General features: G+C 40.2%; 1 protein-coding gene across 1 annotated transcript in view; it reads left to right on the top strand.

Moving 5' to 3' along the window:
• The first annotated feature begins 1,062 nt into the window (after positions 1–1,062).
• Positions 1,063–26,889, top strand: part of LONRF2 (LON peptidase N-terminal domain and ring finger 2) — a 46,342-nt gene continuing 20,515 nt past the window's right edge. Inside the window, exon 1 of the mRNA XM_060769768.2 lies at positions 1,063–2,314. Coding sequence (XP_060625751.2) covers positions 1,528–2,314 — 787 coding nt within the window. The 5' untranslated portion in view covers positions 1,063–1,527. The remainder of the gene's footprint in view (positions 2,315–26,889) is intronic.

The raw sequence follows: 26,889 nt of genomic DNA, 5'->3' as shown, positions 1-26,889 counted from the left end.
CTTGCCCTTGGTCGGCCCCTCTTCCTTTTGCCTTCCACTTTCCCCAGCATAATTGTCTTCTCTAGGCTTTCCTGTCTCCTCATGATGTGGCCAAAGTACTTCAACTTTGTCCCTAGTATCCTTCCCTCCAGTGAGCAGTCGGGCTTTATTTCCTGGAGGATGGACTGGTTGGATCTTCTCGCAGTCCAAGGCACTCTCAGAACTTTCCTCCAACACCACAGCTCAAAAGCATCGATCTTCCTTCGCTCAGCCTTCCCTAAGGTCCAGCTCTCACATCCGTAGGTGACTACAGGGAATACCATGGCTTTGACTAGGCGGATCTTTGTTGCCAGTCTGATGTCTCTACTCTTCACTATTTTGTCGAGACTGGACATTGCTCTCCTCCTAAGAAGTAAGCGTCTTCTGATTTCCTGGTTACAGTCTGCGTCTGCAGTAATCTTTGCACCTAGAAATACAAAGTCTGTCACGGCCTCCACGGTTTCTCCCTCTATTTTCCAGTTGTCAATCATTCTTGTTGCCATAATCTTGGTTTTTTTGACGTTTAGCTGCAACCCGGCTTTTGCGCTTTCTTCTTTCACCTTGATTAGAAGGCTCCTCAGCTCCTCCTCGCTTTCAGCCATCAGAGTGGTGTCATCTGCATATCTGAGGTTGTTAATGTTTCTTCCAGCAATTTTCACCCCAGCTTTGCATTCATCCAGCCCCGCACATCGCATGATGTGTTCTGCATACAAGTTAAAAAGGTTGGGTGAGAGGATGCAGCCGCTTACTGAGGGGGAAAAGGAAGGGGCCTGAGGCTGTGAGGAATGGTGGGAGTTGAAGTCCAAAACACCTGGAGGGAATGGTGGGAAAAGAAAGGGCCTGCGGCTGTGAGGAATCCTCAAGCAAAACGCACGCGCCCGTACGTGCACGTGCACACAAGCCCAGCGAACTTTACATAAGGCGGCTCTCTCTCTCTCTCTCTTTCTCCATTTGGGGGAAAAAAGCGACCGTTACGTAAAAACCCCCGCGCGCGGGCGGGCGTGCGTGCGTGCGCGAGGGAGAAGCGTCCTCCTGGGCCTGTGGCGGCGGGTGGCCCTCTTTCTCTTCTTCTCGTCAGGAGGAGGAGGAGGAGCCGCGCGGGGCCGGGCCTTCCCCACGTGTTGGTGGTGGGGCATGTGCGGCGGGCTCACCGGGCCCGGAGACGGAGAGGGCGGTGCTGCTGCTGCTGTTGCTGCCCTCAGCCGGGGAGAAGAAGGAGTGAGTGATAGAGTTATACAACCGCTGGGCGTCGTTGCATAAGCGCCCAGAATAGTCTCCTGCTTCGTGAGGGAGAGAAAGCCAGCCCAGGACTCCTCCCCTTGACCCCGTCGAAGGAAGGGAGGAAGGGAGAGAGAGAGGAGTCCCTTCTCAAGCGAAGAAGAAAGGACTCCCTTCTCAAGGCGTGATGAGGAGGGACGTTTAGCGAGAGGGGAAGAAAGAGAAGGCCGCAGCGGAGAGGCCTCCTCGCTGGGCATGGGGCGCTAGCGGCACCACACCCACCTCGACACAATGGAGCTCAGCCCCGCCGCCCAGCCTCCTCCTCCTCCTCCGCCGCCCCAGCCTTGCGCGGAGATGCTGCAAGTGGCCGAGGAGGCCTTCCGCGGGGGCCAGTTCGCCCTGGCGGCGGAGATCCTGAGCTCGCAGCTGGCCGAGGTGCCGCAGCCCGAGCGGGGCCTGTGCCTGCGCCGCGGGGACGCCTTGGCCCGCGCCGGGAGGGTGGCCGAGGCCCTGGAGGCCTACAGCGCCGCCGCCCGCCAGGCCCGCCTCCGCCCCGAGGAGCTCCGCCAGCTCGCCGAAGGCCTGGCCCTCACGCTCCGCCACAAGGAGCTGCGCCTGCCCCCCTGGCCCGGGCCCGGACAGGCCGGACATGGCAACAACAACGCCTCCTCCTCTCCCTCCTCCTTGCCGCCTCCTCCGGAAGGGAGCGAGCCCTCCTGCTGCCGGCCCCCGGAGCCCCTGGGTTGCCCGCTTTGCCTGCGCCTCCTCGCCGAGCCGGTGACCCTGCACTGCGGGCACACCCTCTGCAAGCGCTGCGCCGCCCAAGGAGCCGAGGCCTCCTCCTCCTCCTCCTCGTCCCCATCGGCGGTGCGGTGCGGCGCTTGCCCCGCTTCTTCAGGCCGCCCTCCCGGCACCCTCCCCGCCGGCCTGCGGGTCAACGTGGTGCTGGGCAACCTGCTGGAGAAATGGTTCCCCGGGCAGAGCCGGGCCCGGCGGCTAGGCCTCGAAGGGGAGGCCCTGAAGGAGAAGCAGGACCTGCCCGCTGCCCTCGAGAAGTACAACCAGGCCCTGGAGCTCGGTGAGTCCAAGGGCCCAGGGGTATTATTATTATTATTATTATTCTTTTGAGTCCCCAGGCACAGAAACGGAAAAATTCACACCCCTTCCATCTGTCTGGTGGCATCTCTGCTCACCCAAAGTTATACTTTGGAGGTCAAGGAGCCATCCCAAGGTGTATGCATTTATGTCAGTGGTTCCAAACCTGTGGTGTGTGGACTACCACTGGCACGCAAGAACTAAAACATGGTCTGCTGCCTCGTGAGAGCAACTGGTCTCGCGGACCCCTCTTATAGTGCCAAGGCTTATTAAATATGGTTTTCTGTGGTCAAGCAGGTGGTGACTACTGGATGGCATTTGTTCTGTGTCAGAAACTAAAGCTGATGTGGTCTATCCAATGCAATTTTCTGAATCAGCACCCCAAATGCCCAAACCGAATCTAAAGTTGACAAAAAACTGATTTATAACCCCTTTTGGTACTAATATTGGTAAGTGGTCCCTGGTTCAAAAAAAAAAAAAAAAAGGTTGGGGATCACTGATCTATTCAGTAGAATGAAAGTAGCTTGCCACCACTTTAACTGCCCTGGCTCAATGTTATAGAAGTCTGGGAGTTGGAGTTTTACAAGGGCTTCAGCCTTCTCTGCCAAAGAGTCTTGGTTCCTCGCCGAACTACAACTCTCATGATTCTATAGCACTGGCAGTTAAAGCGTCACACTGTATTAATTCAGTAGTGTAGATACACCCTACAACTTCCAGGATTTCATAGCATTGAGCAATGGCAGTGCCTTTTAAACTCAGTCATAATTTCACATGTGTGCCAGATGTGCTTGGCTCGGAAAGGCAGTAAGCAGACCAAGATACATTTGTCTACCCTGCTTCTTATCTGAGGGGTGATGAAGGATGGACGGGAAGCCCCCCTCCCCACCCATTAACATGGTACCCCCTTTCATAGGTTGGATGTTGCCACTAAGACCCACAGGAATTTCTAAATACACTTCAGTGGGCAGTCTTATAGTCTGAAATAAATAAGAGATGGAAGTGATATGAATCATTGGTTGAGATTCCAAGTGCTTTTACAACATGGAAGTGTGTCTGTGAATAAGGGGTTGTGTGTTGAGGGCAAGATGTTTGGCAAGAGTAGACTTTTGTAACATGAAGAAGAGCTCTGAAATAAAATTGCTCTGAAAATAAAAAGGGTGTCTCTTCCAAGGTCCTTTGCACACTGTACAATTGTTACACTATGATACCACTTTAATTTCTATGGCCGCATCCTTTGGAATCCTAGGATTCATAGTTTGGGGAGACTTTAAATCAGTGTTTCCCAAACTATGATCTTCCATGTGTTTGGGACTTCATAGTCCAGACAGCAAAAGCAGCTGAGACTTCTGGAAAAACTAAAGTTTAGGAATCACTGCAATATAATTCTCTCTGGCGAAGAATTTTAACTGCCCTTCCCTAAAAGTGAAACTTTTTAGGATTCCGTAGAGTAGGGCCGTGGCAGTTAATTAGGAATCATAGTGTTATAATTATGTAGCATGAAAGGGTCCCAGGTTACAACAGTCTTCTGCAGTGTCTGGTATGGGAAACAAAAAATGGTAAGAGGAAGCAGAAATGTATTTTGTGGCTTCAGGATATTTTCCTTACATTTGGGCAAGTGGGAATCCTCCACAAGATTAATGAATGGATGAGTGGATTGAAGTGTTGGTTCAGGTAAATCCTGGAAAGATGTTTGTTTTCTTCCACAGTTGCTGCGTGCTCATGCTTGGGATGTATGACAGCCAAAAGGTGACATAACGTCTAGGTCAGATTGCAGTATTAGAAGCAGATTCCACTGTATTTTACATTCCATAGTGTTGATGCCATTACAATTGAAATTTGGAAGGGGACGCAATTTCATGGCAGAAACCACTTAATTTTATACTGTACACAATGACGGTTTTTTTTTTAACCAACATGAGTTTCACACACCCATGTGAGATACATAAGGAAAGTAGCCTTCAGAAAAAAAACAGGCCTTGTCTTCTCTGCAAGGTTTTGCATATAATAGTGAATCCCCTGTAAATAAATAGCAACAAGAAACTGCGATTTCAGGAATTTAAAGAAGCTTAATGCCAAATAATGCAAGAGGACGTTCATTTTTTACATATCAAAATATACCAAACCATAAGTTTAGTATTACCACGAAAATGCTTGATGTTAGTCTCAAGTAGAGGAAAGCGTTGAGTCAGTGGAATTTATGTAAAAGTTGATTCAATGGTTCCACTCTATTTGAGACTGAATTGGATGTAAGCCATTTTGAGCTATGTCTTGGAGCATAGTACTTTGTGGGATTTTAGCATTTGGAAAGTCAAAACGGAACACTTATTCAACTTTTCATGCAAGTTTGGCAAAGAGGAGTATATGCCAGTTTTATTCTCTGTATTTCTGGCCATAGCAGTTGCTGGAAATGAATGGTATTATACTTCATACATGGCAAAGTATCTAAGTAGTATGGGCTAAGACCATTACTAGTTCTTTTTTTCCAAAGCCCAGAAACTGAAGAGCTGGTCTCCTCTTTATCTTAGGAAATTCTGTACAATTCAACATAAAACTTGTGCTAACTATTTCATGCGAGGAATGTGTTTGGAGCTATGTAGATGGAATTCACATCCTGTCCGGCATATGGAGAACTATGTTAATTTTCATAATTATTCTTTTCCATCCTCAAAATTTATATTTTTTGAAATACTAGTGTTACCAAGAACAGCACAGGTTATCTTGCTATCTAAGGCAGTCTGGTTTCTGCCATTGACTACATCTTCAGCCCCTTGTTTTAAACTGGCTTGTAATCACTGCATGTGGCTTGTTAAATCCTCTAGTATAGTCCAGAGAAGCAGTAGAATCTCTCCACAGATTGAAACATTGTGGACAGGGTAGCCTTGGAGTCATATTGGATAAAGGACCACTCCAAAGAAAAGAATTTTGGCCTGATGAGTTTGTAGGAGAGTTGTGCTGGCCAATGTCCTATTTTGGCACTTGTATAATTGCTTGGCTGAAAGTTCTTTGAGAGAGGTGTGAAGCAGTGGGTTACTCTTCAGAACTGTGCCACCTCCTTTCCTACTGTGGCATTAGGCACAGGAGGAAAGGAGAAAAATAGTTGGTAGAGTTGTCAACCCCCTCCCCTCCCAAGTCGTCATTTTGAATAGCACCCTCCCTGACTAAGATTGGGTTTCTACTGCATCTGTAAGTAGGTGGTTTTTCTAATGGTGGGGAATGGTGTACCAGCACCTATTATAAAACTTAAAAATATTATAACATTTAGATTTTGGATATTCTTCAGTATGGCTTTTTTAAAAACATACTCATGTCTGTATGATTCAGAAGAATAATCTTATGTTTTCCCAAAACAATCAAATGCCATGTGTACTAATGTAGGAGTCAAGGATAGGTTTTGTGACCAGAATTATTGTTTTGGGATTAAGCATGGATAAGTCAAGCATTATTCCTCAGAGGGGTAAAGTACTAGCGCTTTTTCGGAACCAACAGCCCCAGGCCACCAACAGCTTTTACCACTTAGTCAATCCAAAAGAAGTTATGCCATGTGGGAGAAAGTAGAGGAGGATCCAGTTCCTCTTTTAGATTATCCTGGAATGGACTGTATTTTTGCCTTTCTCTACATGATTCAGTAAAAGATATGATTCTTTTTTTTTTGCGCTAAGAATTAAGGTACAGTATGCATATTGACCCATTGATAACTTGACCCATCTTTTTTGATTTGATGTTTTGAATAAAACTTCTAATCTGTTACATGAGTATATAGGGTATCTGCCTTTGGATGGTCAGAATGTGAATTCCTATTTATTTTGAAAAGATGGAGAGTACAGAGCAGTCTAAAATGCTACATTTATCTTGAATAAGGTTAAAAAGTACAGAGTAGTTTGAAATATGATGCTTCTGAGCTTGAGTGTGTGCTCACTTTACTTTAAACTCTGACAGGTCACCCTGACCTTTTGAAATTGCAGTAGAGAACTCTTTAGTCCTCTTATGCTGTTTCAAAGCCTCTAGAACCATGTCCTTCTTCACCATGTTAATATAAGAAGGGATGTTATAGTGTGAGAGTTTTATTTCCTCCCCCCCCCCCCCACATATAACTATACAGCTATTCAAATGTAAAGAAGGAAAGGCTTCCAAGTAGATTTGCTAATGTTGCATTAGTCCATGTATAGATGTTTTGCTATAATACCAACTTGTTTGGTTCAGTGTGCAACTTATTAAAACTATTTTGGAACACTTTACTTACAAAGTTATAGGGATTCAACTTGGGAAAATACTTGGTTAAAACCAATACACATTTGTAGTGTGCATGATCACTAGATGTTTATCTCTCTTCCCCCTCCTCCGGGTCAAAATCCTGTAGTTTAGCCTCTTTGCAACAAGTAATTCTTGTTAAACTGGAAAATTCTTAGCCCAGGTTAGAATGATAGTTAAAACACAGACATTTGTCCCTCAGTGTTTTTGTGAATGGTGGAACTATCCTTAAATATTAGCAATTCTAATACAGAGGTAAGTTGTAAAAAGGGTTTATAATGCTGGTTGGCAAAAACTGGTACATGCCTGTGGTTAGTGGGCTGGCAGACTATATCTGTCTTTGTGCAGCAAAACACGTTTTTCCCTTGGACTTATAAAATTGCATTGGTTGCTGTTTTCCAGCCATTCATATTGTGGTCTGAGGCCATACTGGAAGTGTGTGTAGAAACTGTGGGTTCTGAGAAAGTTTTTTAAATAAGGAAGAAGTTACCATCTGGTGCTAGGGGTCAGGCTTGAAGATGACCTTGAATCCAGACCTGATTATACCCCCCCCCCCCCAAATCACTCTTGTTGTTTCTTAGATATAATAAAGTATGTAAAAAACCTCTTATATTGACCATTCCAGAGACCTCAAGCATTCTGACAATTCGTCATTTCTCTTCCTTTCTTGTCTTTGGAGGCTTGATTTCTTCTGGCTTTTGGCAGGAGATGGCTCTAACATTTCCTTTAGCACTACATAAAAGTCTTTCATTTTTCTTTAGTAAAAAATAAGTAAAGGGAAGTCAGGGACGTGAGAATGGGAATAGGAGAGCTTTGGTGCTTTGCTCTATCATTTTACCCCATATCCAGGGCTGAGTGGGAATCTGGATCAAATCCTTCATACTCACATTTGAATAAAGAAAAAGAACAGATGTGGCTGCCAACTAATATTACAATTAGTGTGGCATTCGTGCTATATTCCAATCTTAGTGCATGACCAACCTGATAGAAGCCATAAAGTTGACCTTGCAAGAGTGGCCACTTGGTAGATCAATAAACTGACTTTTTTAGGTAGCAAGACTTGTAAATATAATTCACTGTCTGTAGCAGATAACTCTCTTAGGAAGCTACAGTAAATATGTGGAAAAGATAGAGGGTCAAACAGGAATAAAGGAAGTCATGTAATTAAAATTACCATATCTTTTTTCCATTTACTTGAATACTTATTTTAAAATATCTTTTCTAATTATATTGTTGGCTGGGTGGTTAATGGAAATGTTTGATAGAAATGTAACAACATATGCAAGAAAGAAAGAAAGAAAGATTCCTTTCTTTGCTCCACAACTCCACAATTCTCCAGATAGCATGGCCATGATGGCAGAGTGGAAGGTTGTTCTAGGGCTTTTAATCCAAAAGAATTAGTTTTCTTATCTTCAGTTCTGATCACTGATAATAGGAAAAGATGGCATGGCTGGTGATATTTATTTAAGCCCCAGCGTAAAGCATTTAGGTGTACGTGAAAGCAGTCCCATAAAATCATGTGTCAGTTACACAAGGTGAACGAGTACTGGAAATTGCATACTATTACATAACATTTATTTAAACATGAGATTACAGTTAGCTTCTGTACCTAAGGTAGCTGACATGTGGAAAAACAGACACGCACTAGCTATTCCACATGTTTACCTGGATTGTAGCTGAAACTGTAATGTTAAAAGAGGGAGTCAGGAGTCTGATAAGTGGAATAAAATGATAAACAAGATCTGGTTTAATCTCACTGCATCAAGTTATCATCACTGAAAATGCTTTACTGCCTTGCAGTTTATGACTCATCCTGCAGCATTTCTAGAAAAGCCTTTTCCGGTCTGTGCTGAAAAGGGCCTTATGTAAAAAGTATTGGTGTATTTTCCTTTAGATAACACACTCACATAAACACATTAGAAAAGTTACACTGTCCAGTTTCGATGTGGCAAAGCATCTACTGTGGTTTCATCACTAAAATAACTAGGTGTGGTTTCCTTCAAAGCTGCCAACCACACTGGTTTATGGGCATCAGATTCCCATAAAGAGTAAGCAGCAGCTACCTTCCATTAGCTAGCAGCACTTGTGGCTTTTCTCCCCTCTTTGGGAAAGAGTAAGTGTGTCAAAGTAAGTGTGTGTGTTCATAAAAATAGAAATAAAGTACAAATCTTGTTTCTCTAAAAGCTCAAGATATAGAAAAGAGTGTCAACCAGTGTATTTTGGCATTCACTTGAGCCGTAGATCAAGTGTAGTACGTGCATGTCCTTGATATGTAATGAATAGGTGGGCATTTTGTGTGCACTTGTCCAACCCTTTTAAAAACACTTCAGAGCTATTTGTTGTTTGTGCATTCAAGTCATTTCTGACTTATGGCAATGTTAAGGTGACCCTACCACAAGGTTTATTTGCCGAGATATGTTGGAGAAGGGTGTCTTTGCTTTCCACTGAGTTTGGAAGAGTGTGATCAGGTCAGGGTCACCCAGCAGGTTTCCACGGCTGAGCAGTGAATTGAATCCTGATCTTTCAATCTCCTAGTCCAAATCTCAAAGTATTACATCAGAAGTTATTCCTAAACCAAGGCCTGTGGGGCTGAATCCGGCCCACCTATGTCTTTTTCCCAGCCACTGCTGCTATCTGCACGTATGCTCGTACACGTTCATGGCTGATACACGCATGCAGTAGTGACAGCAAGTGCGTGGGTATGGTGAAGGTGAATGAGTGTGAATTGTGATTATGGAGGGGATGGTGATATATGCATGTATGTGGTGGTGGTGGCGGCAGTGGGTGTGGTGAGAGCCAGTAAATGTGAATGGCAGTGGCAGGTGTGTGGCGGCAGTGGTAACAAGTTTGTGTGTGTGTGCGCGCGCAGGGGCAGGTATGTGGCATGGCCGGTGCACACTGCACGCACTCCTTATGAATGCACCCACATACAATTAAAGTTTGTTCCCCAACAGTTTGAGGGACTCTGAACTGACCCTCTGCTTAAAATGTTTGGGGATCCCTACATTTTACATCATACCAGCTCTCCCTTTATGTTGTAGCAACTTAATATTTTACAAATAGATGCCTAAAAGATTCAACAAGCCTTTAACAAGGCTTGTTTTGAATTTTCTATATTGTCTCTCACAATTGTCTGATATTAAAAGTGATGGGAAAGACCGGAGGGAATACAATGGGCCCTTGGCTGGGATTTGGTTCCAGGATCCACCATGAAACCCAAAATCCATGCATGGGTGCTTAAGTCTTATTACTGTATTTATTTGAGTCTAATGTGCTTTAAATGCCCTAGATCAATGCTATGGAAGTATGGGAGCTGTAGTTTGACAAGGTCTTGAGCCTTCTCTGCCAAAGAAGGCTAGTGCCTCACCAAACTACAAATCCCAAGATTGCAATCTATTAATCCATGACCATGAAATTAGAGATCACCTCCCTCTAATAGGGGCTCCAGGTTCATCTCCTGGAGCTGCTTCCTCTTTTGCTTTGGCTCAGCACTAAGATTACCATATAACACGTATCTAATGTGCACCATAATTTTGGCAAGGCAATTTAGCCAAAAAAGGTAAGCATTATGTTTGAGTAAATAGGTACAGTATATACAATAATACAATAAAATGGCTAACATAATATGGCTAAAATTGTAGCTTCCTTTTGGGATTATATATGTGTGTGTGTGTATGCGCAAGCTGTGAATGGTTGATTCCATGGATGCAGAATCAATGGATATAGAGGATCAACTGTACAAGGAAATATTTAACATGTAAAAGTTCCAATGCTGTATGTGTAGCATCTTCACAAGCATGTTATTTAATGGCAAGACTGTAATAAACTTCATAATCTCCTTACATTATTTTAGTAAATAGTGGGGATAAATTTACCACACTTCTGCTGCATCCCTGAATTTCTATTAAGGTACAGAAGTGTAAGTATGAATTTTTCTAGCACTTGGCAAGCTGGGTTTATCAACTGGTCATAATGCACCCAACATGGAAAATGCACCCAGAGAAAGCAGGCAATACTGCAAAATTATTTTGGAACACAGTGAAATTTTCAGTAACCAGGTGCATGATACTGACCAACTTCTGACAGAGAGATTAATTGGAATTTATGAGAAAGCAGCCTTCTCTTTAGCATCTTTTCATGTGTAATTTGAGAGGCTTCTATTTTGCAGTGACTTTACTGGAACTTTCCCAAACATTTCCTTTAAATTTTACTCTAGGAATAATTATAAATACTATCAGTCAGTACCAAGAGAGAACAATTTTTTTTTAAGGGGGGGCAGTGGTGAATTTTTTTTTGATTAAATGTATTTTTGATGCTTGGCTTAAAACCTGAGTGAATCCAAGACAAGAGTTCTAAAATTGGATGGAACAAAGGATTCCAATACAGAGAGCAGGCATGGGCAAGCTTAACCCCTCCAGGTATTTTGGACTTTAATTCCCACAATTCCTAACATCCGGTTGTGAGATTTTAAGTCCAGAACACCTGGATGGCCAAAGTCTGCCCATGCCTGACATAGAGGCTTTTTTTTTCTTTTGTAGATCACACTAAAAAGGAAGAAATAGATGGGAGCTTGGAGAGTATTGAGTTTGAAATAAGAATATACCAGTTGTGATGATATACTTGTATCATTATACATGGAATGATTCACAGATGCTGCCATTACCAGGATTGCCTGATAGTACTGGGGAAATAGTTTGCTACTTTAAAAAGGTGGGGGGGGGGGTGTTTCTACCTAAATTGCTATAAGTAGACCCCTTCCTAGGTATTGGATTCCTAGATAGCTTCGTGTTCTTTGAACCCTTGTTGTGTTTCCCAGCAGACACTCTTGTTGCTGGAATAGCAAATAGCTGTCTTCTCTTACAACTTTTTAGAAATTTTCATCCAGTTTGCAATAAGCATCTTTGAATGTGAACTACTTAGGAGCTAACATTCAGTGAGCTTTGCTCTGTTAAACTGAGGTAAGAATAGTGTCAGGGGATCGAAATGGATCAGACCATGTAAAGCTAGGTTAATTGCGCCACCCAGTTGATCTGAAATATACAGAAATAAGGGCATCTGCATAGCAGTTCAGGAGGAACACTTCCCTTCCTCCAAACCTGTGTATTTTTGGGAAGGTGTGTGGGTGGATTATGCTTTACTTGGAGCACCGTTACCTAAGAATAATCATGTGGATATCTAAAAATATGGACAGGTGTTTCATTTTAGTTTTTAAATCAGGTTTAATGCAGAAGTGGGAGCCATGTGGCTCACAGGCTTCACGCAGACCCAGGTTTTTAAAGGTCTTTTCCTTTCTTGGATCCTTTCCTGCTAGGAAAGTGGCACACACAGAGAAAAGAGTAATAATAATTCTTGGAAGTAGTTCTCCTCCAAAAGTAGGCATATCCCATCAGTTTTAACTTGCATATTACCTGAGTGTTTCTTTTATATTATTTTAAGAATGTTGTGTTTTATCTCCCTGTTTTAACCATGGGGCTGCAAGAAGAGGTGGGTAATACAATAATAATTATAATTATGAAGTAAAGTGCAGAAGATTGCTTTAGCTTTCATAACTTGAGCTTGTCCTTTCAGTAGTGAGTGCTCTCAGGATCCATAATTTCCATTGACCACAGATCATCACAGCCCAAATTATTAAATGATGGTGACATGATGGTGAAGTGTTTGCCTCCATGTCACCTCCATTTACAAGTATGGGGTATGATTAGAAGTGTTTTATCTTAATGCATTGAACTGAGCCTTCATGAATACAGTGGGCCCATTGTATTGGAAAAAATTCTGCATTGTGGGGATATAATTTAATTGGGTCCCACATAGACAAAACTGATCCAAACAAAGGAAATCCTTCCTTTAATGTAAAGAAAATGAAGGCATTTAAGCAAAGGTATGTTTCATCATAGTCCTATCAGTTTGACTAATTGTGAAACCAGTGCTAAAAGTGGTTGGATACTTTTAAGCACAGTTGTTGATTGGTCCTCCAGTTTCATATGTCAGCTTTATTATTAATGTCATGCCAAAAATAAAAATAAATTATTTCACTACGTAATTGAGGCAGTGATCTGTTTCCATTCAGTGCCATTTTTGAACAATTACTCTTTTGCATATGCAGTTATACTTGCAGTGTAGTCTGGAACCAGAGATGATGTTACTGATAAGTTTTAAAAATGTAGAGAAACTGATTAAGAAAGCCAAGGTTCTGAAGGTCTGAGTTTCATGACCTAGTAATAAGGTTTTTTAAAAAAATTGTTTTGAAGTATATTCACTAAATGCACATACTTTACTTTTATTCTCATCCCTTTTTGTTAATATCAGTGTGGTAGTGGCAAAATAGGGCTATTATGTAAAGTCTGTCAGTAATGTAAATGGAACACTTGCCATTCTAACTAACGATAAGCCAGTTCCACCTGTTTGTAAAGTCTCTTTATCAGACAATCTTTTCTTGGTAAAATTTTGACTTTTGGTTTTGATAGTGTATCTTGATTACATACCAGGTTATCTCTACTTGAGATATACAATTCTGTCAGCATTATATTGTGTCAAATGTCCAAGTGAAAATCAACAGCTGTTATACTTTATTCTTCTGCCTTTTCCAAGACGACTCTTTTCAACATCTTTTACTATATATCCTGCTTTCAACACAAGGCTTCTAAATCTAGGAGTAACACTGAGTACATGCATTTACCTAGGAGTACATACCATTGAATTCAGTGAGGATTGGTGGAGCCCCTGGTGGCGCAGTGGGTTAAAGCCCTGTGCTGGCAGGACTGAAGACCGACAGGTCGCAGGTTCAAATTTGGGGAGAGGCGGATGAGCTTCCTCTATCAGCTCCAGCTCCTCATGCGGGACATGAGAGAAGCCTCCCACAAGGATGATAAAAACATCAAATCATCTGGGCGTCCCCTGGGCAACGTCCTTGCAGACAGCCAATTCTCTCACACCAGAAGCGACTTGCAGTTTCTCAAGTCGCTCCTGACACAACAAAAAGAAGAAGAAGTGAGGATTGGGTCCAACTTGAGATGCTTAGGTTTCCTCTCACATAGGCCTTACTTTTAGCTATCTTCTGACTCTTTCAGTGTTTCTTAGTTCTCAGTGACTTAGTCATCTCTTTTATACACACCCACTGCTGTTTTGTACTAAGCTGCTGGCTTCCTCTGTACCACGTGCAGTTGAATGAATTCTTTATTGCAGTTGTTTGGTAATTAATACAAAAACAGGCTCAGTGTCAGGCCATTCGGAAGAGAACGTTTCAATCCAGTTTGTGATTACTTTTTGAAAGAGAATTATTGTTCAATTCTTAATAGATCAAGCATGCCTCAGAAATATATTCATATCTACTAGCGTTGCCCATTGGAAGTGTTTCAGACCTTCCCTAATGTCTGTGTCGGTCTATTAAGGGGATATGTTTATATTGGGATGATTTTGATTGCAGAATATTTGTTAGGTTTTATGCAATTTTTGTTTTTATTTCGATATATATAGAGAGAGAGAAAGAGAGAGATTCCTGTGAATAATAGTGTAGAAAGTGAGATATATATGTTTTAAAACTGTTATTTTTCAGTTAATTGAACATTTAGTTCACTGTATAGTTGGCCCTCTACAGATTCTGCATCTGTATTAAATGGTTTTTTTTTTTAAAAAAAGCTGAAGTTGGCATTTTATATAAGCACATAATCATATATAATGGGACATGAGTATTCATAGATTTTGGTATCCACAAGGGGTTCTGGAACCAAAACCAAATGAATAACAAGGACCCAGTAGATTTTTATTAAAGCTGATTTTGACTTTGCTTTTTACGAAAGAGAATTCTTAGGGTTCAGTTTCCTCAAGAAAATGTTAATGGGTAAAGAGTAGTCAATAATTTGTTCCATGTACACAGTTTTATATCTTCATTTGCAAATGGGAAACTGATACTCTTATTGAGGAAAGTTCTTTGCATTGGTCCCCAAAGGGGAGCCATCCATGTGTATATCCATAGCAAAGTGCTGATATTCTGAATTGATTGTTTAAAAAACTAAAGTGCAACATGAGTCAAAATAAGGTTCATCCTATATTCCATAAAGAGTACTGTGTATGTCATAAGAAAATGTTGATAATACAGCCTTTGTAAAATAGTAAAAGTTCCTCTCCCCTCTGCTTGGAGGTAAAAGAAACTGTATGTAAATAGTGTTTGTGCACAATGACAAGTTGGACTACGTATCTTTTGGACAGTGGCATTCTTTGACCCAGGAAATATGTTTTATTCTAACCTAAGTCTTAGGTTTTTATGACTTATTTTTCTTAGTGAGATGTTTTTACCCCACAGGGATAATTCACTTTGCACACATCCTAATGCTTTGGCACTAGTAGAGTTTACTGTTGTCAATTTTGTATATGTGGTCCATCCTCCACATTTGCATGTTTAATTTTTACAGATTTGATTATTAGCAAATTGGATTGAAATTATTTCTTGCAGAATCTCTGTGTCTTCCAGTTTGACTCTGTGGTCAACATCTGTTAGAACTGACTTAGAGGCAGATTGGAGGACCTAGAGATCCTAGAGAGAATAAGCTGATGGAAAAGAAGACTATAAAAATGAGCATTTTTAATTCATAGTTTTTCACTTCATGGGGGTCCTGTGATTCCAATGTCAACAAATGTATAGGGCTGACTGTTGTTTTTTATCACTTTGTGCTACCACTCCACCCACTTAGAAATCAATGAACTTGCAATACAATTTGAAGTCACAGCTTAAAAATATTATAATGGGTATATGTGACCACTAAGCAAGCAACTATGTTTGGTGCTTTGAAATGGCACAGAGGAAGTGATCAACCCACTCCTTTTTCAGAAGCATCACGTTTGCCATCTCTGAAATCAGCTGTTCTGCTGAGTACACGTGCATTAAAAACATCATACAGTGGGAGTTAATGGTTACCTAGAGACTGTCAGTAGCTCTCATCTTTATGTAGCTGGATAATATTTGTTGTGCTTGTGTATAAGTATTGCCATAAATATATGTTCATTCTAACATGCCCTTAATGCAGCTCTTCAGGTTTTTAGAGGTGGGTGCAAATGGCTAATGAGGAGATGCAATCTTTATTAAGAAATGAGATACTGACATTGTCAGAATTGTCAAAAGGAAAAAAATGGCGATTGGCTGTAGATGGGTCTGTACTACAAAGCAGGAAGAGAGATTCAAAGATTAAAAAGTTAGACTTGTGGCTAAAGGCTAAGTCAAGGACATGATGAAGACTGCAGTGAGACCTTTACTCTCACACAAAAAAACTATGAGAATTGTCTTGAAGACTAGTACTGGTAGCCATATGCATAAATGTGGAGAACAATTTTCAGATTTTCTCAGTTTGAGACGAAATTGATAAATGGTTCAGAAGGATGAGTGAGACTGAAAATATTACAGCTATACCTCATCAGAACAAAATTTAGATGCTGATATATATGTTTCAGCTGTCTTTATGTACCCTAAAATAGTGTTCTTTGAGGTGTAGTAATTCTATGTTAAGTATAAGGGAAGTAGATGCTATCCCCTTTATCGTTGTTGTGTGCTTTCCAATGCATGATGACTCTTAAGACAAATGTTTTATGGGGAAGGGAAAAGATATATTCAGAGTTAATTTGCTTGTCTTCGTTTGAGGCTTAGAGACACTGAGTTGCCTAAGGATATTCCATGGGTTTCCACGACTGAGTAGGGATTTAAACCTTGGTCTCCTGATTTGTGGTCTAGCTCTCAAACCACCATACCAAACTGGCTCTCATTTTCTTTATTAGACACATTCAGGTAAAATGGCTTTCATGTAATGCTTTGAACGTAATATGTGCTAAAGCAGGTAATACTATTTAGAGCACTGAACTTTTTTTTTTTGCAAAAAACACATCACTGCCTATTTACTTGGAAACACTGTCTTGCGTGTCTATCATAAGTGCCATGAGTCCTCTTAACAATATCAAGAAAAGTGATGTTCTCAATAATGTAGATATGCATAGAATAGCATTTTTAGTTTGTGAAGTACTTCATAGCTTTCAGTTCACAGTTGCCCAGTGATTGGTTTGCCCTTGGGTCGTCATGAATTAATGTGAAGGCTCATAATAGAAACAAACGTCACCAGGTAGGTTACCGTCTTGGCTGTTTTTTGGAGAATGAGATTGGAGCAGAGTCTATGTCTGAGGTGGAAAAGAATCAGATGGAAATCCAGCTTATTGGACTATACTGCAGAGAAAATGTACTTTAATAGTATTACTACAGCACTGAAATTATTACAGAATTGGAATGGAAACTATGAAGGTATGTCTTATTTCCCAGCACACTTCCAAAACTTTGCTGTTCTGCAGCAAATAATCACCATGTCCAACTTGATGAGCAAACAATACATTTTTCACAAGTCTGTCTGTGTGGTGATATTTAGGAAATATTAGTGTCCTTCCTTGAAAGTTACTGTTTCAGAAATTGTTATTCTACTCTATCCTATTCTCCCTTCATGTTAATTAAGCTGTAAGCTGCCTATTGTAATCTATTTAATTTGTCAGTCTGTTTATTTAATGATACTTGTTAGGCTTTGAAACCCTTGATAAACACTTGTTGGGCTATTATATTAGTGGTTGGGTAGAACAAGAGCGGGCCTGTGCAACCTACAGGCCTCCAGATGTTTTATACTTCAGCTCCCAGAATTCCTGACCATTGAACAAGTTGGCTAGGGCATCTGGGAGTTGGAGTCCCAAACACCTGGAGGGCCACACGTTGTGCAGGTCTGGAGAGAATAAATTAGCAGTTGCTGTGCAAACATTTAAAATTCCTAATTGAGGTTGCAGAAGTTACATCTGAGTATAACCATAACACATATTTATAGAGTACCCTTGTTCAGAATGTGTTTGCCTTTGCCTTCCTCTGAGGCTGAGAGAGCATGACTTGGGTTTTCATGGCCGAGTGGGATTTCGAACCCAGGTCTCCAGAAGCATAGTTCCACACTCAATCCACAATACTAATTGACATGTATACATTTGCTTTGCTTCCATATGCCTTGCAAATTAAAATGTTTAAGCAGATATAAGGGGTTTTTTCCCTTTTATAATTACAAAATGAAAAAAAAAATGAAGTTGAACTGAAGATTGTTTAATGGAGGCACTGGTTAGAGATAAATGCCGTATTTTTTTATAGCAGATCCAATAAAAATCATAGGTTAAAACTGCTTCTTCTGTTCTGCATTAAAATATATAATACCTTCTTCCAAATTATTATTAAAAGATATATCCCAGCATTATTCATTCTTAAATGTAGTTTTCTTCTTTGGCTGTGCTAATAGCATTGGGGATTAAATAGAGTTCTATTTCAAGATGCTCTGTTAAAAACATATTATCCCATACTTTGAAGACTTGCTCCTTATTCTGCAAGGTCACAGTAGAAGCCTGTGGGACTTACGGTGCTCTTTATGCCAGAATTAAAACCAGGTTAGAATATAAGCATACCTGAGATAATGAAGACTTATTTTTGCAAAGTCTTTTTGTGCCCATCCAGCCTCTTCTTTTCTTCTCATGCTCTGCCAAGTAGGGTGTTGTTGTTTTTAGCAGCATAGGCATTGAAAGAGAGAAATAAATTCCTCAAGTTGGATCTCAGTGAAACCATAACAATGCAATAAAGCATGAGCTTGAGAAGAATGGATTCAGCTCTAGCTGATCCTACTGTAGTTGTTGAGCTTGCCTACAACAAGCAATATAAAAAGTGGCCGTCTCTAGAGTCTGTTACACCAGTTATTCCCACTGTTTTAAACTGGAGTTTGGATACAATGTGAAAATCTTAAGGGGAGGTGGACTCAGATGAAAGAAACAACAAAGTCAACATGACAGCAATAGCTGACATATGGCCAAGCTGAAATCTTTAGCAATTCCAACTTCATTAACTTTTTAAAAACTGGAGCTGTCAGTGATTGAACTTCAGACCTATTATATGTAAAGCACATGAGAAGTAAGAAATGAATTTGCTCTAGCTATAGAAGAAAGTTTGAAGAATCATACCCAATTTGCTGACTGCATTCATTTTCGTGCAATGATTTCTTTGGACCTTGGTTTCAGCAACTTCAGGGTTTGTTTTTTTGTTTTTTGTTTTTTGCTAAAAGCATTAGGAATTGAAAGAGGAACCATTAAATGTATGTATGTTCCTACAGAACTGTACATCTTCTCCTTGATGGCAGTGAGTGTTGCTTAAGAAAGGACAGCTCTTGCTGATATTCCTCCAACTCAATTTTCATGTGTTTTGTCTTGCTGTGGGGAACACATCCATTTCCAAATCAGTAAAGATTTAATGGTCCAACACATACTGAAAATACCATAGGCCCTCAGCTGGATTTGGTTCCAGAACCTCCCATGGTTACAAATATCAATTGATGCTTAAGTTCCATTATATACAATAGCATAGTAAAATGATGAATGACTAGTGTAAAAATGACGAACAATTGTAATAAGTGGCAGGGGGAGCCTGGGGATCTATGAAATGGCTGGAGGCTGCTGCAGGATATTCCTACACAACAGGATGCATGGCAAAATCTAAGTTTGCATTTGTATTTGTTTTTCTAAATATTTATAGAGATACTCGGTCTTAGCCAGCCTTGCATACTAGCAGTGTGGCCTCATGTGGTGGAGGACTTCGGTCAGAAAGGTCCAAGTTGAAATTCTGGCAAATTTTTTAGCTCAGAGACTGATCATTGTCAAGTCAGTTACTTGATGATTTGAAGATAAATGTTTTCATTGGTATAAGCATCATCCTGGTATTTGTGGAAGATGATATTGGTACATGCAATAAGAAGTGTTACTACACTTCTGTCCCTCATGTAGACCTGCAAGTAAATTGTCACAGGCAATATTTTTTGTGTTAATAGCTAGCAGTTTTAGCAAAACATTTAAACCAGATGGTTGCCATTATACTTCAAGGACTACATGTACTTCTTTGGTGTGAGATAAACACCTTTTTGTTTGTGTCAGGAGCCCTAAGCCACAGATATTATGCAGTTGATCAGTATTTGGTATCTAATGTAGCATGCATTTTAATTTTATTTTATCTGATAAAACATTTGTAAAAATGGGAACATATTGCATTGGATAGATAGACCCCACTGAATTGAACAACTTTCAACCAGTTTCCAATCTCTCCTCCTTGGAAAAAGTCCCGGAATGTTTGGTCGCCTCACAATTCCAGGGATTCTAGGAAGAAACATATTATCTAGATTTGTTGCTGTTTGGCTTTAGGCCAGGACATGGAACTGAAACAGCCTTGGTTGCCTTAGTGGATGATCTATGCAGGAAACCGGACAGGGGGAGTGTGTCCCTGTTGGTTCTCTTGGACCTCTCAGTGGCTTTCAATACCGTAGAACAGGGGTCCTCAAGCTTTTTAAATAGAGGGCCAGGTCACTGTCCCTCAAACTGTTGGAGGGCCGGATTATAATTTGAAAAAAAATATATGAATGAATTCCTATGCACACTACACATATCTTATTTTGTAGTGCAAAAACACTTTAAAACAATATAATAATCAAAATGAAGAACAATTTTTACAAATATAAACTTATTAGTATTTCAATGGGAAGTATGGGCCTGCTTTTGGATGATGAGATAGGATTGTTATGTGCTTTCAAGTCATTTCAGACTTAGGTTGACCCTGAGCGAGGGCCAGGTAAATGACCTTGGAGGGCCGTATCCGGCCCCTAGGCCTTAGTTTGAGGACCCCTGCCATAGACCATAGTATCCTAAGACACCTTGTGGGAATGGGACTGGGAGACACTGATTTACAATGGCTCCAGTCCTTTTTGGAGGGTCTCTCTCAGAAGATATTGCTGGGGGACATCTGCTCAACCCTGCAGCCTTTGACCTGTGAGGTCCTGCAGGGCTCAGTATTGTCCCCCATGTTCTGAATAGACTACTGCAATGCATTCTATGTAGGGTTGCCTTTGAAGACTTCTTGGAAGCTTCAAGTAGTCCAAAGGGCAGCAGCCAGGTTCCCAACTAGAACAGGGTACAAGGAGCACACAACCCCCCAGTCCACTGGCTGCCAGTTTGCTACTGAGCACAATTCAAAGTGCTGGCTTTAGCCTATAAAGCCCTAAATGGTTCCAGCCCAGCTTACCTGTCTATATATATATTCCTCTATGAACCATCTCAGAGATTAAGATTGTCCGAGGAGGCCTTGCTCTTGATCTCATCCTATTTGCAGGCACAACTAGTGGGGACGAGACACAGGGCCTTTTCAGTGGTGGCCCCTTGGCTATGGTACTCTCTCCCCAGGGAAATCAAATCAGCACCTTCCCTCCTGTCCTTCAGGAAGAAAATAAAGATATGGTTATGGGACCAAGCCTTTGGACAATGATTCCCAGTGCAATAATGTATAATACAAGTGTCAGCTGGAATGGCTCCTGGAGTATGCTTTTGGATTGTGTGGTTTTAATTAATTGTTTTAAGTTTGAGATGTTGTAATTATGTGGTTTTAAAGTATATATTGTTTTATTCTATATATGTATTTATGGCATCAAATTGTGCCTTTGTTGTGAGCTGCCTTGAGTCCCCTTTGGGGTGAGAAGGCCAGGATATAAATGCAGTAAATAAATAATAAATAAATAGATCAGTAAACTTGGACATGAAGACAAAACAAAGGATAGCATACACCTCTGAAGGTGTGTCCTGAATAAATAGCATATTTCATATTGTGAGAGCCAGCATAATACAGTTGAACTAGATTCTGGAGATCAAGGTTCATATCCCTGCTTGGGCATGAAATCCTAAAGGATTTCTAAGATTGAGAGAGTGTGGGCAAGTCACACTCTCTCAGCCCTAGAAAACCATGTTATGGGGTTTCCTTAGGGTTGCCCTAAGTCAGAAATGATTTGGAGTACACAACTCAAACAATTTCATATTGTATTGTAATTTATTTCAACAGTTAGCAGCAACTCTCTTGCCCCTTCTGTTCAAAGAGCCCATATATGTACAGTCAGTTAAGGTCACATAACAGAGTGTAAGTCTTGAAAACTTGCAAGTAAATAGCAAAACAAGAATTAAATTTGAAAGAATCTATTAGAGCTCTCTATCCATCCCTGCAAAATACAGCATTACAGAATAAACCAGAAAAGTACAGTAGTGCAGAATTTCCCATTTGCCGGGTGGATTTGATCTAATGTGAGAGCAGCAGCCAGTTTATTTATTATGCCAAAGCATAGCATTCATCCTGATCTACAAACTCGTTTCAAGTTATCATTTCCAAATTCTGAGTTATTAAAGAAGTTACCTATTGTCAATCCATAGTTAAATCTTCCTTAACCATGAAGCGTTTTGATGTTTGGATTGAGATATTGTTATAAGGAAAAGCTTCTTGACATTGTTGCATTCTCTGTTGCAGTGTGATTGAACCAAAGCACAGACAAGTGTGTAATTAATTTGCTGACTTGCTGATTATAATTGCCTTTCCCTTGTCTCTTAATCAAATAAAAATCTTTCTTAATTGTGCTGCTGATAAGAGCTTTCAACATTGCTATCACCTTCAGTCAATATTGGACATGATGGGACTTGCAGTCCAACAGGAAGGTATTAACTTATGGAGGCAGCTGTTGTCATTATATCACTTTAACTGGAGGTTCCTTTTGTTTGTAAAATAAGACTTTTTTTTAGTAAAATGCCTGTAACTGTGCATACCACATCTAGCTTTGTCATCTGCTGTAAGCACTTTTGGGGTCTTGCTCAAACTTGTTTTGAAGTTGTGTTTAAATGTGTTTAAATATCATGTAAGCAGTCTTTGTAAATGAAACTTTCGTTATAAACTTGGATAAACCTGTTTTCTTCTGTCAATGACATTAAATAACATGTTGAAAACAATACTGTATCTTCCTTGATTGGCACACTTGTTACATGAGAATTGCAAGTCATCTCCAACAAGGTGGAAGAATCTTTCTTTTTGTATTCAATACTGATTTCATCAAAACACACGAAGGAAAAGGAAGTAAACTTCCCAATTATGATTCCAAACCACTTGCTTGAGGATTTTTTTTATTAACCAGGGATAGGCATAAGAATTACACATGGATCTCCCAAAGACTTTTTTACAGCCTCCAGAAAACTTTATAAAGAGGCTAGGTTTGTATTGTTTCTTTATTTTGTTGCAAGAAGTGGTGAAAATCCCTCTCTACAGTTCTTCAGAATACACAGTTCTGTTCTAAAATAGAACCATGTATTTTATTAGTATTATTTAAAACAATTCTTTTTAATCCTTTGATGCACTATTCAACTTAGTCTACTATCTATATGCATTTACTTTGGGAGTTACTCCTATCTTGAAATCAGCGGGACTTGTTTGTGAGTATGCATGTGTTGGATTGCACTGCCATAATATTGTGTATAGTCTGTACAACTTGTAGGGCACGGGGAGGGAGCCTTCTGGATAGTTTGAACTATATTTCCTACAGTTTGTCAGCTTTAACCATGTTCAGTGAAGCTGGTGGGAGTTGTAGGCCAATGCATCTCAGTCTTTCCAATGTGAGGAAGCCATGTTTGATTTTGTTTTGTCAATGTGCCAAGGACCAGTACTTTAATTGTGGTCACTGGTTACAATTTGTTCTTTCTTTCCTGGAAACTCACTTTGGACCAACACTGGTCCATGGGTTACTTTTGAGTAGCACAGTTGTGGACCAAATCTGGAGAGCTAAAGATTATACTTCCATGTTTAATTGTAATAAAATGCAATGCACATATAAAGGACTCACAGTTGATCCACTAATATGGTTAAATAGTATTTTAGTAACCAGTAGTGATACTCAGCCTTCTTTTTTCTTTTCTTTCTTTTTTAACTTCTGCTTCTCATTTGCCCTTCCTTGGCCTTTAAGTAAGAATTCTGAAGGCAAAGCGTACTTGCTAGGTCATATAAATAATTTTGTTTGCAAAGTTAATATAGATGCAAAGATGGTATCAAAATGAGAGTTTGTTGCACTTGATTAAAAAGCTTTGGTGAAAAGTGAGCATGATACTCCAAAGGGTTAAATCAGTGTTTCTCGGCATTTAAAGGGTATGCTACCTTTTAAACTTGTATTCATTTAATAAATATAAAAAATCTTATACTCCTTTTAAACATGTTGAATTTTTAACATAATGTTGAAAAGTAAAAAGTCTACACATTTGTGAATTTAGAAAAATCTTTTGATACATTTTCGCAGTACTGGCAATTCGGATAATCAGCTGTAAGGCAGTAATAGTATGGGGATGGAAAGACAGAAAAATGGAATATGGAAAACTGTAATACTACCTGTTTGAACAAGTCCAATCGGACATTGTATAACTTGAGATAATGTGCAGGAGGACCAAACAAAAGAACTTAAAGAGAACTGGTTGATCTGCATGAAATTGATAGAAAATGGTAAAGCCAACACAAATATTATACAAAGACTAAGAAAATTCTGTTCTTGCTTAAAGATATAGAGGAAAATGTGGTAGGGGTATGGCGTGGGGGGGGGGGTAGAGAGGGGGGAAAAGAGTGGGGGGGGGGGGAAATGAAAAGAATAACTTCCTAAAAGAGACGAATAGATAATATAGAAATAATCCATTATGTATAATGTGTATTTGCAATAGATATCTATTACCTATTCACAGATTGTATGATTATGTATTTAATTAAAAATACTTTTTAAAAGATATAAATCAGCTAAAAAGTGATATGTATAATTGTTTGCTTATTTCTTTCTATTTTTTAAAAAAATCACATTACAATATTTAACATGTTTTTAAAAAGATTTGCACATCTCTTTTGATATTCCTACTGGTTGAGTATTACCAGCCTCAATTCATAATAGTGATTAGAACAGGATCCCAGCACAATTTATGTTTGAATAAATGCATTTTCCAGCTAAGAGAGAGGTGTCTATACTTCTGTCAAGGAAATATTTAGGAGCTTGAAAAACAGGTTTTGAAGCAGTATTGCAGATATGCTTTGTGATGTGATAGATAGTCAAAGCATTATCCATCACATGTTAGGACTCCAGTAACCAGCTAGATTTGCTAGAGATTGTGTTGGTTGTGTTTGTTATTTAATAGATATAGAATCATAGAATCATAGAATCAAAGAGTTGGAAGAGACCTCATGGGCCATCCAGTCCAACCCCCTGCCAAGAAGCAGGAATATTGCATTCAAATCACCCCTGACAGATGGCCATCCAGCCTCTGTTTAAAAGCTTCCAAAGAAGGAGCCTCCACCACACTCCGGGGCAGAGAGTTCCACTGCTGAACGGCTCTCACAGTCAGGAAGTTCTTCCTAATGTTCAGATGGAATCTCCTTTCTTGTAGTTTGAAGCCATTGTTCCGTGTCCTAGTCTCCAAGGAAGCAGAAAACAAGCTAGCTCCCTCCTCCCTGTGGCTTCCTCTCACATATTTATACATGGCTATCATATCTCCTCTCAGCCTTCTCTTCTTCAGGCTAAACATGCCCAGTTCCCTAAGCCGCTCCTCATAGGGCTTGTTCTCCAGACCCTTGATCATTTTAGTCGCCCTCCTCTGGACACTTTCCAGCTTGTCAATATCTCTCTTGAATTGTGGTGCCCAGAATTGGACACAATATTCCAGATGTGGTCTAACCAAAGCAGAATAGAGGGGTAGCATTACTTCCTTAGATCTAGACACTATGCTCCTATTGATGCAGGCCAAAATCCCATTGGCTTTTTTTGCCGCCACATCACATTGTTGGCTCATGTTTAACTTGTTGTCCACGAGGACTCCAAGATCTTTTTCACACGTACTGCTCTCGAGCCAGGCGTCCCCCATTCTGTATCTTTGCATCTCATTTTTTCTGCCAAAGTGGAGTATCTTGCATTTGTCACTGTTGAACTTCATTTTGTTAGTTTTGGCCCATCTCTCTAATCTGTCAAGATCGTTTTGAATTCTGCTCCTGTCCTCTGGACTATTGGCTATCCCTCCCAATTTGGTGTCGTCTGCAAACTTGATGATCATGCCTTCTAGCCCTTCATCTAAGTCATTAATAAAGATGTTGAACAGGACCGGGCCCAGGACGGAACCCTGCGGCACATATTTTTGAGCACTTTTGCACAGAACATTATCAGTGGATTCAAATTGAGGGATTCAGTACTTTTTGACTGGTGATCTTGTAACCCGAACATCTCTGGAGATAGGTAACATTATAGCAGTTTTTTGTGGACTACAATCCCCAGACTCTTAAACAACATAGTCAACGGCTGAAAGTTACAGTCATAGTTATTTTTCCAAATTCTAATCCCAGATGTTCAAACCAGTGGTCAAAACATTTTAAATATGCTGTTTTTTAGTCTCCTGTCCCAGTAAAAAGAAAACATGCTCATGATAGGAAGGGATAGCTCTTATTCCAGCCACAGCAGCAAACCTTTTCTTCACTTTAGTGTCTTGTAATTTGATTAGAGTTATGTGGGACCATTAGATGAGAGTGTCTACCAAATAGCTTATTTCCTAAAACACAATGTTGATTAACCAGAAAAGTGTTTCATACTGTCTCTGTCTGCAGAATGATTGGCAATAGAGGCCTTGTGATGGGTGATATGAATGACATTTGGGAAAGTGAAATTAGAATTTGGAAAAGAGAATGAGAGAGAAGAATGATGAAAAGTGTAGGTGTGATGTTGGGTTTTATATCTGCTACGTTGTACTTGTTTCAGAAGTTAACGTGCTAAATGAGCAAGTATTTCATTTCATTATTTTAAATACCTGTTTTATATGGATTTGAAAGCTGACAGATTTCACACACATATGTCTTAGAAGTAGTCAGCTAAGGATCTGAAAAGGAAGGTCCTAGTGTTTTCTACAAATTGGTTGCTACTGCATCTGATGTTTTAGAGAGTATTAGAAAAAGGGTGGACCCATTGACTCAAAATGATAGCATGATGATTACCACCTGCCTCATTCCCATTTGGGGTCTCAAATTAACAAACTACTGGAAATCCTATGCTAAAATGTGTTGGAAAACTAAATTATGTATGTCAGAAATAATAATAAAAGCAGTTCTTGAGTGATGTCTGGGATGTGCATACAAATTCAACTGTTATGTAGCCTGGAAGCACAGTTGCTTCCAGGCTTTCTATGTCTGCAAAGAAAAACTTTGGATTTCAGTAAATTGGTAGGCTTGCCTGAAAGAGTGAAAGGACCTCCTTAGCGATTCTTATGTTTCTAATTTTGGCAGGATTGTTGTTACACAGATCTCAGGTATATACATAGCCAACCTTTTGATTGTCCTAGAAAGTTCAGTGATTGTTTGTAAAGTATCAAAACTACAAGAATTAGTAGTTGTAGCCTTGTGGCTGAAGCATCTTGTTCTTTTAAAGC

This window comes from Anolis sagrei, chromosome 3, assembly GCF_037176765.1.
Source record: "Anolis sagrei isolate rAnoSag1 chromosome 3, rAnoSag1.mat, whole genome shotgun sequence".
Classification (NCBI taxonomy): domain Eukaryota; kingdom Metazoa; phylum Chordata; class Lepidosauria; order Squamata; family Dactyloidae; genus Anolis; species Anolis sagrei.
This window is presented reverse-complemented; position numbering and strand designations above follow the sequence as displayed.